Source organism: Dipodomys merriami, unplaced genomic scaffold, assembly GCF_024711535.1.
Source record: "Dipodomys merriami isolate MVZ:Mamm:240054 unplaced genomic scaffold, mDipMer1.0.p SCAF_158, whole genome shotgun sequence".
Taxonomy (NCBI): Eukaryota; Metazoa; Chordata; class Mammalia; order Rodentia; family Heteromyidae; genus Dipodomys; species Dipodomys merriami.
This window is the reverse complement of record NW_027202915.1, coordinates 448,825-463,375: the sequence shown is the minus strand read 5'-3', so window position 1 is coordinate 463,375 and position 14,551 is coordinate 448,825. Positions and strand designations below refer to the sequence as shown.

The 14,551-nt window shown below is 45.5% G+C and overlaps 1 protein-coding gene across 2 annotated transcripts; it reads left to right on the top strand.

The window, feature by feature from the left end:
* The first annotated feature begins 3,351 nt into the window (after positions 1–3,351).
* Positions 3,352–13,554, top strand: Hnrnpu (heterogeneous nuclear ribonucleoprotein U). Of its 2 annotated transcripts, none has more exons than XM_070023177.1 (14): positions 3,352–4,184; positions 5,009–5,120; positions 5,208–5,281; positions 7,083–7,222; positions 7,933–8,032; positions 8,390–8,502; positions 9,105–9,368; positions 9,604–9,723; positions 10,662–10,790; positions 10,977–11,145; positions 11,271–11,525; positions 11,715–11,899; positions 12,223–12,294; positions 12,708–13,554. In XM_070023177.1, exons 1-14 carry the CDS (start codon positions 3,560–3,562, stop codon positions 12,759–12,761), a joined length of 2,412 nt encoding a protein of 803 aa, XP_069879278.1. In that variant the 5' UTR covers positions 3,352–3,559; the 3' UTR covers positions 12,762–13,554. The 2 variants fall into 2 exon arrangements, with proteins under 2 accessions (XP_069879278.1, XP_069879277.1); XM_070023176.1 differs by having other exon boundaries at positions 3,369–4,241.
* Positions 13,555–14,551: the final 997 nt, after the last annotated feature.

The following is a 14,551-nucleotide window of genomic DNA, read 5'->3' as shown; positions in this document are numbered from 1 at the left end:
GCAAGGCAAGCGCTCTAACACTGAGCCACCTTCCCAGCCCCTAGAAAAGACTCTTGTTAACAGTCAGCACTTGGATTTCTAGCATTGTCTCTTATGCTCTAAAACCATCCTTTTACTCTTTTGTTCTGGTCTGTCATGGGGCTTGAACTCTGGGCTTGAGCACTGTCCCTGCGCTCTTCAGCTCAAGGCAAGCGGCTCTACTGCTTGAACCTCAGCACCACTTCCGGTTTTCTAGTGGTTTATTGGAGATAAAGAGTCACAAACTTTCCTGTCTGGGCTGGCTTTGAACCTCGATCCTCATACCTCAGTCTCCTGAGTAGCTAGGATTACAGGCTTGAGCCACTGGTACTGGGCTTTTTTACTCATTTTTATAACAAGGAAATGTTGACTGGCTTGGAGCCAGAGGCTAATCCTAGTTACTCAGGAGGCTGAGATCTAAGGATAGAGATTGGAAGCCAGCCTGGGCAGTAAAGAAAATGAGACTCTCATCTCCAATTAACCAGCAAAAAGCCAGAAATGGAAGTGTGTCTCAAAGCACCAGACTTGAGAAGAAAAGCTAGAGTGTGAGGCCTGAGTTCAAGCCCCAGTATCTGTACATATAAACAAGAAATGTTGCCTTATTTCTTAAGCTATGTATAACTGGGAAACCTCATACCATTCTTGTCTCTCTCACACTTGTTTTTCCTGTAGTGTTTGTTGTTATATGTAATTTCTTCCTTTTTTTTTTTTTTTGGTATACCAGTACTGGGGCTTGAACTCAAGGCCTAGGCACCATCACTGCATTTAAGTTCTAGGCTAATACTTGAGCCACAGCTTCACTCTCAGCTTTTTTGGTGGTTAACTGGAAATAAGAGTCTCAAGGAGCCGGGCGCCGGTGGCTCACGCCTGTAATCCTAGCTATTCAGGAGGCTGAGATCTGAGGATCGCGGTTCAAAGCCAGCCCAGGCAGGAAACTCTGTGAGACTCCTATCTCCAATAAACCACTAGAAAACTGGAAGTGGCACTGTAGCTCAAGTGGTAGAGCGCTCGCCTTGAGCTGAAGAGCTGAGGGACAAGCGCCCAGGCCCAGAGTTCAAGCCCCACGACCGACAAAAAAAAAAAAGAGTCTCAAGGACTTTCCTACCAAGGCTTGCTTTGAACCATGAACCTTCTGAATAGCTAGGATTATAGGTGTGAGACAAAGGCACCAGACTTGTGTTTTATTTACTAGGTAAGTCTCTCTAAGAGAGAGTACAGTTACTGCCCCAATCCTAGTAGACTCCTAGAGCTTGTGATAAAGATGGTGCTGAAAAAACACTCATGGAGGCCACTGCCTGACTTAGTTTGTTGCTTGGCTTCAACTTCAAATATCACACACACACACACAGAGCTATAGTCCTTTCTGAGCCTTTTTTTTTTGGTCATGGAGCATGAATTCAGAGCCTGGGCATTGTCCCTCAGCTCTTCAGCTCAAGGCTAGCACTCCACCACTTGAGCCACAGTGCCACTTCAGGTTTTTTTCTGCTTATATGGTATTAAGGAATTGAACCCAGGGCCTCATGAATACAAGGCAAGCACTCTACCGCTGAGCCACCTTCCCAGCCCCCTGAGCCTGCTAACTTTATATTTACCTCTTTTTATTGTTATATTTCTTTTAGAGATAAGTTCTCACTATGTAGCTCTAGCTGACCTTGAACTCACAATCCTGCCCAGCCTCCTGAGTCTAGGATTACAGGTGTGCTCACCATGCCTAGCTTGTAATGATCTCTCACAGACATATTATAGATGAGCAATTCATTTCTGGCAATTGAAATTCAGTCATTTATTTCATTCTGTATTCTTGGAAGACTAATTAAAAAAAAGGGGGGGGAATGTAAGTTTCTTATATGGTCCTAAGATTTAAAGACTGTGACCTACTCTTTTACTGGTTTCTGTAAAGTGAGGCTGTCACAGCAACACTAAAAATACAAGAAATGGTGGACTGGAGATATGCCTCAAGTGATGCAGCACCAGCAATGAGCAAGAAAGCCAACTGTAGAATTCAAGGCCGTTATGTTCAAGCCCTGGTACTGGAACACATTACATATATATATGTGTGTATGCTTTGGCTTGTGTGTGTGGTTGCTAGGGTTGAAACCCACAGACACACACATGTATATAAAGCAAAATAACTTCGATCATTAAGTCAACACTGAAGCTTCTAAGTGGTAAATAAAATGTGGAAGGACATTCTTGAAAAAAGGTCAGATAGTGAGATAGAATCTGAGCACTGAGAAAATCCTTTTCTTTTAAATGCAGTGTGGGCAGTCTAGTTGGGTCAGGAAGTGCACTGGTGCCCATGGAGCTTCTTGGCCGTCCCAGGGGCAGTTGGAGATGATTTCTGGTCCCACCAATCCCTAAGAACCTGCAAAGCTCTTGGACATAGAACCATGGAATCTTCCTGTGTGCATCACAAAATTGCATTTTGTATTACAACCGATTTAATATTCAAAGAATGTTTTTTTCCAGTGAAATGGAAATTTTTTCACTAAATATTTGAATTTGCAAACTCTATACGTTTGCAGATACTTAACATACACGAATTGAGCGAGCCATCATGATTACAATAACGGATTCACCGAGGGACTGCGCAGTCTGAGCACGCAAGCTACCAGGTTTCCTCATTTTTGAGCATGAAAAGTGAGTTGAGGCCCCAGTGTGTGACTTGTTTACAAGCTTCAGGGACACCTCTTCGTGGGCACCATTTTGGGAGCTGCCCTAAGCCAGCGGGCACCGAGCAGCACCTACTCGCACCGGCCGGCGCTCCCGTCCGCCCGGCCAGGCTCGCCTCCGCTGTGCCGAGGCGCCGCCGTCCACCTCAGCGCTCCCCGGCAGCTGCTTGAGGAACAAGCTGCAGTTTGTTCTCGGGGTCCACCTCGGCCTCCTTACCCCAGCGTGGGCCCCAGGCCCGGGGCGCCCGGGCCTAGCGCGGCCTGCGGGCGGCCCCGGGCCGCCGTCCTTCCCGAGCGCCTGGGATCCGGCCCCGCGGAGCCCCCGCGCCACGTGCTCGGGGCATCCCTAACCCGGCCGGAGGGCCGTGGTGTGCGGCCGGCTCAGGCCGGAGGCCCTGAGGAGTTCCGGAAGACACGGGAACCAGCGGGGGGCGCGCGGGCCGCCGCAGCCTCCGGGCCTGCTCCGGCGAGGCGGCCGGGGGTTCCCGCGGCCCCGTCCGCGGGGCGGAGCCTGCGCGCGAGGGCGGAGCCTGCGGGCGCGGCGGGGGCGGGGCCGGCGGGGGGAGGGAAGGGCGGGCGGGGCCGGCGCGCTCCGTTCCCTCTGGCGCGGCGCGGGGGGCGGGGCCTACATATTACGTGCGCGGCGCCGCCCTGCGAGAGGACGTTGCGTGCTCGCTCGCGCCGGGCGAGTCTTCGCGTCTCCCTCGCGAACTCGGTGAAAGGAATTGGCGCCGTTCGACACCAGGCGGGTCCGCTCTGCAGCACGCACCCATCTCCAGCCGCAGCCGCCGCCGCCGCCGCCGCCGCCAGGGGCCGAGGGAGCCGAGCCGAGGTCGAGCCAGCAGCCAGCGGCGAAGCCGGGCCTCACCATGAGTTCCTCGCCCGTTAATGTCAAGAAGCTGAAGGTGTCGGAGCTGAAGGAGGAGCTCAAGAAGCGGCGCCTCTCCGACAAGGGCCTCAAGGCCGACCTCATGGACCGGCTCCAGGCCGCGCTGGACGAGGAGGCCGGGGGCCGCCCCTCCACGGAGCCCGGGAACGGCAGCCTCGACCTGGGCGGAGACGCGGCCGGGCGCTCGGGCGCGGGCCTGGAGCAGGAGGCCGCGGCGGGCGGCGACGAGGACGAGGAGGAGGAGGAGGAGGGCATCGCGGCGCTCGACGGCGACCAGATGGAGCTCGGGGAGGAGAACGGGGCGGCGGGGGCGGCCGAGGCCGGCGCCGGGGAGGCGGAGGAGGCGGCCTCGGAGGACGAGAACGGCGACGACCAGGGCTTCCAGGAGGGCGAGGACGAGCTGGGCGACGACGACGACGGCGCGGGCGACGAGAACGGCCACGGGGAGCAGCAGCCCCAACCGCCGGCGGCGGCGGCGGCGCAGCAGCCGGCCCAGCAGCGCGGGGCCGCCAAGGAGGCCGCGGGGAAGAGCAGCGGCCCCACCTCGCTCTTCGCGGTGACGGTGGCGCCGCCCGGGGCGAGGCAGGGCCAGCAGCAGGCGGGAGGTAAGAAGAAGGCGGAAGGCGGCGGAGGCGGCGGTCGCCCCGGGGCTCCGGCGGCGGGTGAGTGCTGCGGCGGTCGTTGCGCGCGGCGGGACCCCGCGTGGGAGGGGACCGTGCCCCAGGCCTGCCGGAGCCCCCGGGGGAGGGCGCGGGGGGGCGCGGGATCCCGGATTAGCCGGGCGGCGGCGGCGCCTCCATTATGTGGCCGGGCCGCGCGGGGGGGGGGAGCGCAGCTGCCGCGGGCGGGGGAGGAGGCGCGGGGGGCGGGCGGGCCGGACGCGGGGGCGCCGCCGCGCGGCGTGCGCGCCCGGCGGACACGCGTCTCGGCGGGCCGGTGGGGGGAGGGGGCGGCCAGGGGCCCGGGGCGGGCGCGCTGGGGCGGCTCGGCGCCGCGGTATTGTGCAAGGCGCCCGGGGGCCCGGCGTGACGTCACTTCCGGCGGGAGGGGCGGGCGCGCGAGTGGGGCGGAAGCCCAGTACAATGCGGGGCGCGCGGGCCCGGTGGGGGAGGGGCGGCGGGCGGCCCGCGCGGCGGCCGCGCCCCTCCCCCACCGCGGGCGCCGGGCCGGCGCACGTGGGCCCCGCGCCGGGCCGCGCTTTCTCCGGGCTCCGCGGGGCGGCGGCGGCGGCGCCGCGATTAGCCGCGACCCGAGACTGCGTCACCGCCTGCGGCCGCGTTCCGAGCGGGTGGTTTGCGTTCTCGTCCCGGCCGTCGGGTGATCGGCACAGCCGGGTGGAAAAATACAGACTTTGGGCGTCTGTCTCCACGCGGAAGCGGCGCTCTCGTGTCGGTGGCTGGGTCTCTTCAAGGGGTGCTGTGTGTTGTAGGAGACGGCAAAACAGAGCAGAAAGGCGGAGATAAAAAGAGAGGTGTTAAGAGACCCCGAGAAGATCATGGCCGAGGATACTTTGAGTACATTGAAGAGAACAAGTACAGCAGGTAGAGGATGCTGCTCTAGTTACGCTTTGCTCCCATGTTCCCTGCCTCGGTGGGAGCGGCTGGATCAGGAGAAATTGTGTCTTTCAGAGCCAAGTCTCCTCAGCCACCTGTGGAAGAAGAAGATGAACACTTCGATGACACAGTGGTTTGTCTTGATACTTGTAAGTGAATTTGACTCCTTTCTCTTCCCCCAGTTGACAAAATCAGTACTTTGGTTCCAAAATTCTTAGCACAGCTTCATGTGTGTGGAGTGCGTTATATGAGCAGTAGGAACCTAGTGGTCTGTGTTCATCTTGAAGTAATATTTAGGTCACCTAACGTACCATTGAAAGATTTCCAGGTTCTAACACTTTGATAATGTTTTCAAGATTTGGAAGTTGTTAATTTGGGGACTGTGCAATTGACCTTATTTTGACAAGCTAACGGCACCTTGTAAAAACTATAATGCTATTGTCCTTACAGTAAGGTTATATTGACTTAGAGGTGTGTGTGTGTGGAATTTAAGTGAGCTATCTGGGCTAAGTATTAATGACTTTTCCCATTAGCACACAAGTATATTCCCTATCCTAAGAGACTGTAATATTACATTTCCAATAACTGCTCTTTTGTTCTCAATTCCAGTTCAGTAGCTGCTGCTTTAACCTAAGTTGATTTCTTCCAAAGACCTGGGGCAGCAGCAGTGGGCCATCACTGGGCCACTAGCTTCCTTCACCAGCGAATGGTATCATTGGCAGCGCAGTAAATACTGCTACTTTACCCAGTTGGGTTGCAATTGAGTATAAGGAAGTATTGCAAACCTCTAAATGGGCTTTAGCTTTCTCATCAGACATGTATTTTTCGTCAAAAATTATGTAGGTTTAGTATTTGACTAGAATATACAATTGCCAGTGGTGGACAGATGAAAAGATAGGAATTCTTGAAAAGTAATAGGCACTTTATCTATTTGTTAGATGTAAATGTTGAAGCTTAGCTTCTCCTGTTTTCCTGTATAAAGTTGTTAATTCAGACTTGTAAGTGTAAAACTTTCTTACAGTTAGTTGGTTGCTAAATCTTCAAAGAATGGAGGAGTAATTGGTTTCTAGCTTCAAGTTCAGTTGCTTGCATATACAGTAATATAATAGGATGTAAGGGTAACTTTGCCTACTGTTCAGTGGATTTGGAATGGAACAACGGAGAATTTGTTAAATTCTGTCAATGGACAGGAATTCTAGATTAACCCAATCAGTGAAAATTAAAGCCAGCTTCCTAACTTGGTTAGCTGTCAAGTTAGATCTCTTGAGATATATGTTAAAATACATATTAATGAACCTAGGTTAGCTAGGGTATAGATGGCTTGGATAATTCAGGAAGTGGTTAATCCCAATTGTAGTAACTGACAGGCTTGGAAAAGGGGGATCTAAAATGCTATAATATTCACAGCTTTAGGTGACTGGGTCCATAGACTTAAATGTCTTAGTAAACAGTTGAGGGCCTAGAATGTAGAACCCCCCCCCCTGGTGTTAGGTAACAAAAGTTCAGCATCAACAGTTCAGACTCCTGTTTTAAAAGTACAGTGGTCATGGCTTCCCTTCAGTTTTATTATGGCACTGGTAAATTCTACCTGGTTCTGGTATGCTCCACTTTGATATCCTGCTATCTACTGCTTGCCTCTAAATCAAGGTAAAGAGCAGAGCAGGTATGTATGAATATCACCTTTGTTGGTTATTTTTCACATTGCCGATTTAACACGTTAAGCCTTGCTACTTTAATAGGCAATTAACTCTTAGTACATAATTGATAAGTGTGATTTCTTGGTGGGAGTGGGGCTTAACTTGAATTGGGACAGCATGATATATATATATATATATATGTATGTATATATAAAGTTTTCTGTGCAGCTAAAATGCATTAAACTTGTTTGTATAGCAGAAATGTTTACATTGGGTGTCAAATGAATAATAACGGTATTTGATGTAATTACAGATAATTGTGACCTACATTTTAAAATTTCAAGAGATCGCCTCAGTGCTTCTTCCCTTACTATGGAAAGTTTTGCTTTTCTTTGGGCTGGAGGAAGGGCATCTTATGGTGTGTCAAAAGGAAAAGTCTGCTTTGAGATGAAGGTAATTAATTGCCTTTTTTGGTTTTTTAAAATTAAATTCATTTCCTCTCTAGGTTAAAGGCACTTACTGTGAGTTTCAAGAGGGCTTTTTTGTTTGGTTGGTTTTTTGTTTTTGGCCATTCCTGGGGCTTTGACTTTTGGGCCTGGGTACTGTCTCTGAGCTGCTTTTGCTGAAGGGCTAGCATTCTACCACTTGAGTCAGAGCACCACTTCTGGCCTTTCCTATGTATGTGGTACTGAGGAATCAAACCCAGGGCTTCATGCATGCAAAGCAAGCCCTCTACCACTAAGCCACATTCCCAGTTCAAGAGGGGTTTTTTAATGCCTGTTTCGGTCAAATAAATTTGTAATATCAATAGACCATGTCGGTATGGCATATATATATAAAACCTATTTTCTATTTAGGATGTGTGTTCTAGACACTAGAGAGGGCCACCAGAGAGTTCTATACTACTAGTGTTGCTGGAAAGAAAAGTTACAGTTCAGTTGGCTTGAATTGAGAACTATTCTAAGTCTGAATTAGCCAGAATTTAAAAAATCTTGGGTTCAACATCAAGTCCAAGCTGGTCACAAGTGACAGGAGCAAAGGAAAGGCCTGGTAGAGGTAGATGCCTTTACATTAATAGCTAGAGAAGAATTACCCTGTGACCCAAATGAAATAAAACAGAGTTCAAGTATTTGAAGTTAATTGTGTAATAATTTGACTTTCAGGTTACAGAGAAGATCCCAGTAAGGCATTTATACACAAAAGATATTGACATACATGAAGTGCGCATTGGCTGGTCACTAACCACAAGTGGAATGTTGCTGGGTAAAGTTTTGAGTACAAATGTTTTAGCGGCTGATTTCAGTATTTTGACTAGGTATTGTGAAATGAGTTAGAGTTTTACAAATGAATAATATTAGCATGTAACAGGCATGCACTGAAATTAGTTTTTTTATCCTTGAGTTGACGGGGTTAAAATAATTATCCAAGAGAAAAAGTCTTATGCAAGGCATGAAATGTGTCAATTAGTAATATAAGTCCCACTTAGCTCATTAATTCTACATTTGGCAGAGGTAGATGAGTTAAAGATTATTAGCTTATTCTCATTGGCACATGCTGCATCTTAAATAGGAAAATAATAGGTGTTCCCTTAAAACTGGCCTCATGAAAATTTTTCCTTAGGTGAAGAAGAGTTTTCTTACGGGTACTCTCTAAAAGGAATAAAGACATGCAACTGTGAGACAGAAGATTATGGGGAGAAGTTTGATGAAAATGATGTCATTACATGTTTTGCTGTGAGTTAACATTCTCTAAATGACAAGTCCTTTACATTCAGGAGTTCTCAGAAAGTTACATCTCTATTGTCAATATAAATAATAAAGACTGTTGCACTGAGAAAGTACAGTACATTTTTCTGAGAAGAATTCAGTAAGGCGTTTACTAAACAAGAAATTCGCCTGGGAACTCTAGTTCCTCATAATAAGAATTTAATATATACACATATATATGTATATATATATAGAGAGAAAGTGCATGCATGTCCATATGCCAGTCCTGGGCTTGAACTCAGGGCCTGGGCACTGTTCTGAGCTTGTTTTGCTCAGGGCTAGCATTCTACCACTTGACAAAGTGCCACTTTTGGCTTTTTCTGTGTATGTGGTACTGAGGAGTTGAACCCAGGGCTTCATGCCTGCTAGGCGAGCACTCTACCACTAAGCCACATTGCCCAGCCCCCCAAAATATTTCTTGATGTTTCCTTATTACTAGCAGCAGATTTTGAGCATTTAACCTAAGTATGTTTTTCACAAGATGCAATGATTTGTTAATTGGATTTTGAAATATTTTAGAAAGCTTTATAGGAAGTAAATTGAAGCTGCTAACCTTTTCTATTTGATAGAACTTTGAAAGTGATGAAGTAGAACTCTCTTACGCTAAGAATGGACAAGATCTTGGCATTGCCTTCAAAATCAGTAAGGAAGTTCTAGCTGGACGGCCACTCTTCCCACATGTTCTCTGCCACAACTGTGCAGTTGAATTTAATTTTGGTCAGAAGGAAAAGCCATATTTCCCAATACCTGAAGACTATACTTTCATCCAGAATGTCCCCTTAGAAGATCGAGTTAGAGGACCAAAGGGGCCCGAAGAGAAGAAAGACTGTGAAGTAAGTGTTACTTTCTCTTGTACTTTATGTGGCATTGGAAATCTGCAAACTTGGATGATTATTAATATTTTGTCTTCACTGTTAGCCTTTCAAACGATACTTTATGTGAAGTGTTACACACTTGTTAGAAACACAAATTCTCTCTTAGTATGAGCACTAAGGAAATTTATTTTTCGGTTCAGCCTAAAAACTGTTCAAAAGAGGTAACCTGAATTAACATTTTTTTCCACTGTAGGTTGTGATGATGATTGGCTTGCCAGGAGCTGGCAAAACTACTTGGGTTACTAAACATGCATCTGAAAATCCTGGCAAGTACAACATTCTTGGGACAAACACCATTATGGATAAGATGATGGTAAGAGAACTGGTCTCAACATTTAAATGGGAAGGGTCTCCAGATTAGAATGTGATCTTGGTAGCTTTCAGTTTCTTAGGTTTGCTAAAGTTAAGTGATATTTGAAGTACTAAGCTCTGTATATAAAATAGGAAGTACCAAGCCCTGTGTATAAAGTACACTGCTTCCCAGTGGCTAGTCTTAATTTACCATAGATTTTTTTTTTTTTTTTTTTTTTTGGAGAAGTGGATGGGTAGGTTTGTGGTGGGGATTGAACTCTGGGCCTTGGCACTGTTCCCTCAGCTCCTTCATCTCAAGGCTAGTGCTCTACCACTTGAACCACAGCGCCCCTTCCATTTTTCTGGGTACTTTATTGGAGAGAAGAGGCTCACACTTTCCTTCCCATGCTAGCTTTGAACTGGGATTCTCAGCCTCCTAAGTAGCTAGGATTATAGGTGTGAACCATTGGACCTGGTACCTGGTTTTAGATTTATTTTTTTTAAACACTCAATATCCAGTAGCCTGTAATCCTAGCTACTCACAAGCTGAAGTAGGTGGATTGTGTAGTTGTATAGTCCATGTCAACAAAAATAAAAACCTGGGCTGGGGAGCTAAGGTTTAAGTGATAGACCACCACCTAATTGTGAGACTTTGAGTTCCAAATGGCTCCCCTGCCCCCTTGTCCTGGGCCTTGAACTCTGGGCCTTGGCGCTGTCCCTAAGCTGCTTTTGCTGCTCAATGCTAGCACTCTTACCACGTGTGAGGCACAGTACCACTTCCAGCTTTTTCTGGGATTATTGGACATATGTCTGACAGACTTTTCCTCCTCAAGCTGAGGAGGAAAAACCGCAATCTCCAGATAGATCTCAACTTCCTGAGTTAACTAGATTACAGACAGTGAGCCACAGGGGGCTAGTGAGTGATGAAGCATAATTTGACTCCACTACTTTTTAAAACAGGTTGCAGGCTTTAAGAAGCAAATGGCGGATACTGGAAAGCTGAACACACTCTTACAGAGAGCCCCACAGTGTCTTGGAAAGTTTATTGAGATTGCTGCTCGCAAGAAGCGCAATTTCATTCTGGATCAGGTAAGCTCTGAATAGCTTTAAGAGTGAAGAATGTTAAATGTTAAGTAAAATTGTATACTTATAGTGAGACTTCAAACTATAAATTTGAATATTATTTTTCAAGAGTGAAGAATGTTAAATGTTAAGTAAAATTGTATAGTTATAGTGAGACTTCAAACTATAAATTTGAATATTATTTTTCCCAAGACAAATGTGTCTGCTGCTGCCCAGAGGAGAAAAATGTGCCTGTTTGCAGGCTTCCAACGGAAAGCTGTTGTAGTTTGCCCAAAAGATGAAGACTATAAGCAGAGAACACAGAAGAAAGCAGAAGTAGAGGGGAAGGACTTGCCAGAGCATGCAGTCCTCAAAATGAAAGGTAGGAGATGGTTTCTTTGCTGTGTTCTGTGATGCCCGGCTCTTTGCAGGAGATTGTTTCTTTGCTGTGTTCTGTGGTGCCCAGCTCTTTGCAGTGGTTTCTAACTTTGACTTTAATGACTGTAGGAAACTTTACCCTGCCGGAGGTGGCTGAGTGCTTTGATGAAATAACCTATGTTGAACTTCAGAAGGAAGAAGCCCAAAAACTTCTGGAACAGTATAAAGAGGAAAGCAAAAAAGCACTTCCACCAGAAAAGAAGCAAAACACTGGCTCAAAGAAGAGCAATAAGAATAAGAGCGGCAAGAACCAGTTCAACAGAGGCGGTGGTCATAGAGGACGTGGAGGATTCAATATGCGTGGGGGCAACTTCAGAGGGGGAGGCAAGTTCATTCAAGATTGAAATGAGTAATAGTGGCTAGAATCTATCTGTCCATTTAGCTAACTTACATAGAACTACGGTCCTCATTCATAAGATTTTATACCATAGTAACTAGTGAAAAGTCTTAAGTGAGCGATTTAAGTAAGCCTTCCCCCAACTAAAGGATTAACCCAAGTTGTATTTGTTTTAGCTCCTGGGAATCGTGGTGGTTACAACAGGAGGGGCAATATGCCACAGCGAGGTGGTGGCGGTGGTGGAAGTGGTGGCATTGGCTATCCCTACCCTCGTGGCCCTGTGTTTCCTGGCCGAGGTGGCTACTCAAACAGAGGGAACTACAATAGAGGTGGAATGCCCAACAGAGGAAACTACAACCAGGTAGAGATTGAAGATCCATATAAGCCATTGGTACTTGCATAATTTAACCTGGAAGCTTTTCTAACTTAGGCTTGTTGAGAGACTCGGGGAATAAAGAATATGGTTTTGGTATGCAGTAACAAAAATAAAACTCAGTAATGGAAAAGTTTTGTTTTGCAGGTAGCCAAGTCAGATTTCTAAAGAATAAAAAAAAAGAACCCACTCTAGTCTGTCTGGGGTTTCTGTAACCCAGGATTGTTTGCCAAGTCGATGACCCCACCCTTCTTAATTCTATAAACATGGTAATACTATTGAGCACTGAACAACAATTTTTCTTCTTACAGAATTTCAGAGGACGAGGAAACAATCGTGGTTACAAAAATCAATCTCAGGGCTACAACCAGTGGCAGCAGGGTGTAAGTAATTTCTTACGTGATCCTGTACATTATATTTTCAATTTACCAAAATCAGTTTCAAAAATATCCAGGAATTAAAAAGTTAAGGTGACATTGTGTTGTAGATGTAGCTTATAAACAGGTTGGAATTCACAGTAACTTAACTATTTTATTTTAATAAAATAATTACTTAATGGTTCTTTTTACTGATAGATTTAATTGTGTAAACTAACCCAAGTCATGATTTTTTTTTTTGGTAATGTGTATTTTGGTAAATAATGGGATATTAAAAGTAAATTTGGTTTGATAGAAATCAGGTATGACAAGTATAAATTTGTTTCCAGCAGTTACTCTGAATTAGATTGTCATTTCCTAAAAGCAATTTGAGTGGCTTATTGATGTTTTTTCTTTAAAAAAACAATTTTCTCTTACAGCAATTCTGGGGTCAGAAGCCATGGAGTCAGCATTATCACCAAGGATATTATTGAATACCCAAATAAAACGAACTGATACATATTTCTCCAAAACCTTCACAAGAAGTCGACTGTTTTCTTTAGTAGGCTAACTTTTTAAACATTCCACAAGAGGAAGTGCCTGCGGGTTCCTTTTTTAGAAGCTTTGTGGGTTGATTTTTTTTTTCTTTTCTTTTTTGTACATTTTTAATTGCAGTTTTAAAGTGAATCGTAAGAGAACCTCAGCATTGTGCACGATAAGAGAATGTGTCAGTATTTCAGGGTTCTACATTTTATCTGTAAAATGTGACTTTTTTTTATCACAACAAAAGTAAAATGTTGCTTTGTACCTGGTGTCTTTTATTAAGAATTTACTCCCCCCATTTCTCACAGAGAATAACAGTCGGGAGTCATTGTCACAATATAATAGAAATGTTAGCAACCAGATTCATGTAAGGACTAGCAGTCCTCATGAATTTCGTAAGACTCTGTAATGCTCATATTACACTCCATCCTCTCTAGTTTTCTGGGTAATAGTGCAAGGGGGTAAGCTAAATAGTAAATTGTGACAAAAACTGGGAAGGCCTTTTCTATTTAAATAACAATGGAATTGGTGTAATTGGGAATGAAGGTGAAAATTGGAACCAAGGTGGAGAAGATGGAGTGTATGTAGAAGGGCTGTTAAACAATGTAAAACTTGGTTGCATTATTTGTGGAGGCTCAAACTTGTGAAGGTTAAATACCATAATTTTTCCATTTGTTCTGCATTTTGATTCTGAAAGAAAGCTGGCTTTGCCCATTTCTTATTAAAAAACTTGTTGTAAATCCAGTTGTCTAATGGGATCTATATGAAGTTAGCTATGTCTGTATGCCCTTCTCCCACAAAATACTGTATAACTAGTGTGCTTGTAGTAGTTAACTCCACCATCTTTGTAAGCTAATGAAATTGTGAGTCACCCATTTATATCTTAATTTCTAATCATGTCAGTTATTGAATGGGTATCTCCTTAGCCTGCTGATTTCTTTTTCCTTCTAAAGAAAGTGGGTGGAGAAATTAATTTAGACGTTTGTTTGCAATAAAAAGAATTCATTTTACTCTCGTTTTGGGATTCTCGCCATCAAGGTTCAAAATCCCTTTATCAACTGCTCCCCAAGAGGAGAGATTCTAAGTGTGTGCTTTCTGGACAGCTTATTCTTTACTCTGTACTTGGAACATTTAGGTTTTAAAAACTTAAATGTACACTGATGATTAATATGAAGTTGAATTCTTCCCTTCCCCTTCCCCCAGACTGCTTTTATTTAACATTTATTGAGGGGAAATAGTACTGGCTGGGAGAAGTTAAAGTTCAATTTACCGTCTTTACAAAATGCTAACGGCTGTCCTGGAGTGATGACTTTATGCATCATACAAGCCAGTCATTGATCTCACTACTACACACCACTGCTAACTTGACTTTAGCTATGCAATAACATTAGATCCCCTAATTGTAATTTTATTGGGTTTGCAAAGAACACTTAAATCTCCTAAAGGACCCTCACTGTGATGTGAGGGATCAGGAGTCAAATTGTAGAACTAAACTTTTAACTACAGCTTAGTATTTAGTATTTTGATGATTTTTTAACTTGCTTCTGGTAAGTTCAGGTTTGCTATATTGCTTACAATATTGTTGTAGTTATAAGTCAGATGTTTAACCAGCTCATTCTCCTAGGGACTTTTTCTACCGGCTGGAGTTGATCAGTCTTAGATGATGGTATAGGAATAAAGACTACCATAAGATACCAACCAGTACAGGGTAGTGTGCTGAAGGTGTTTCTTTTTTTTTTTT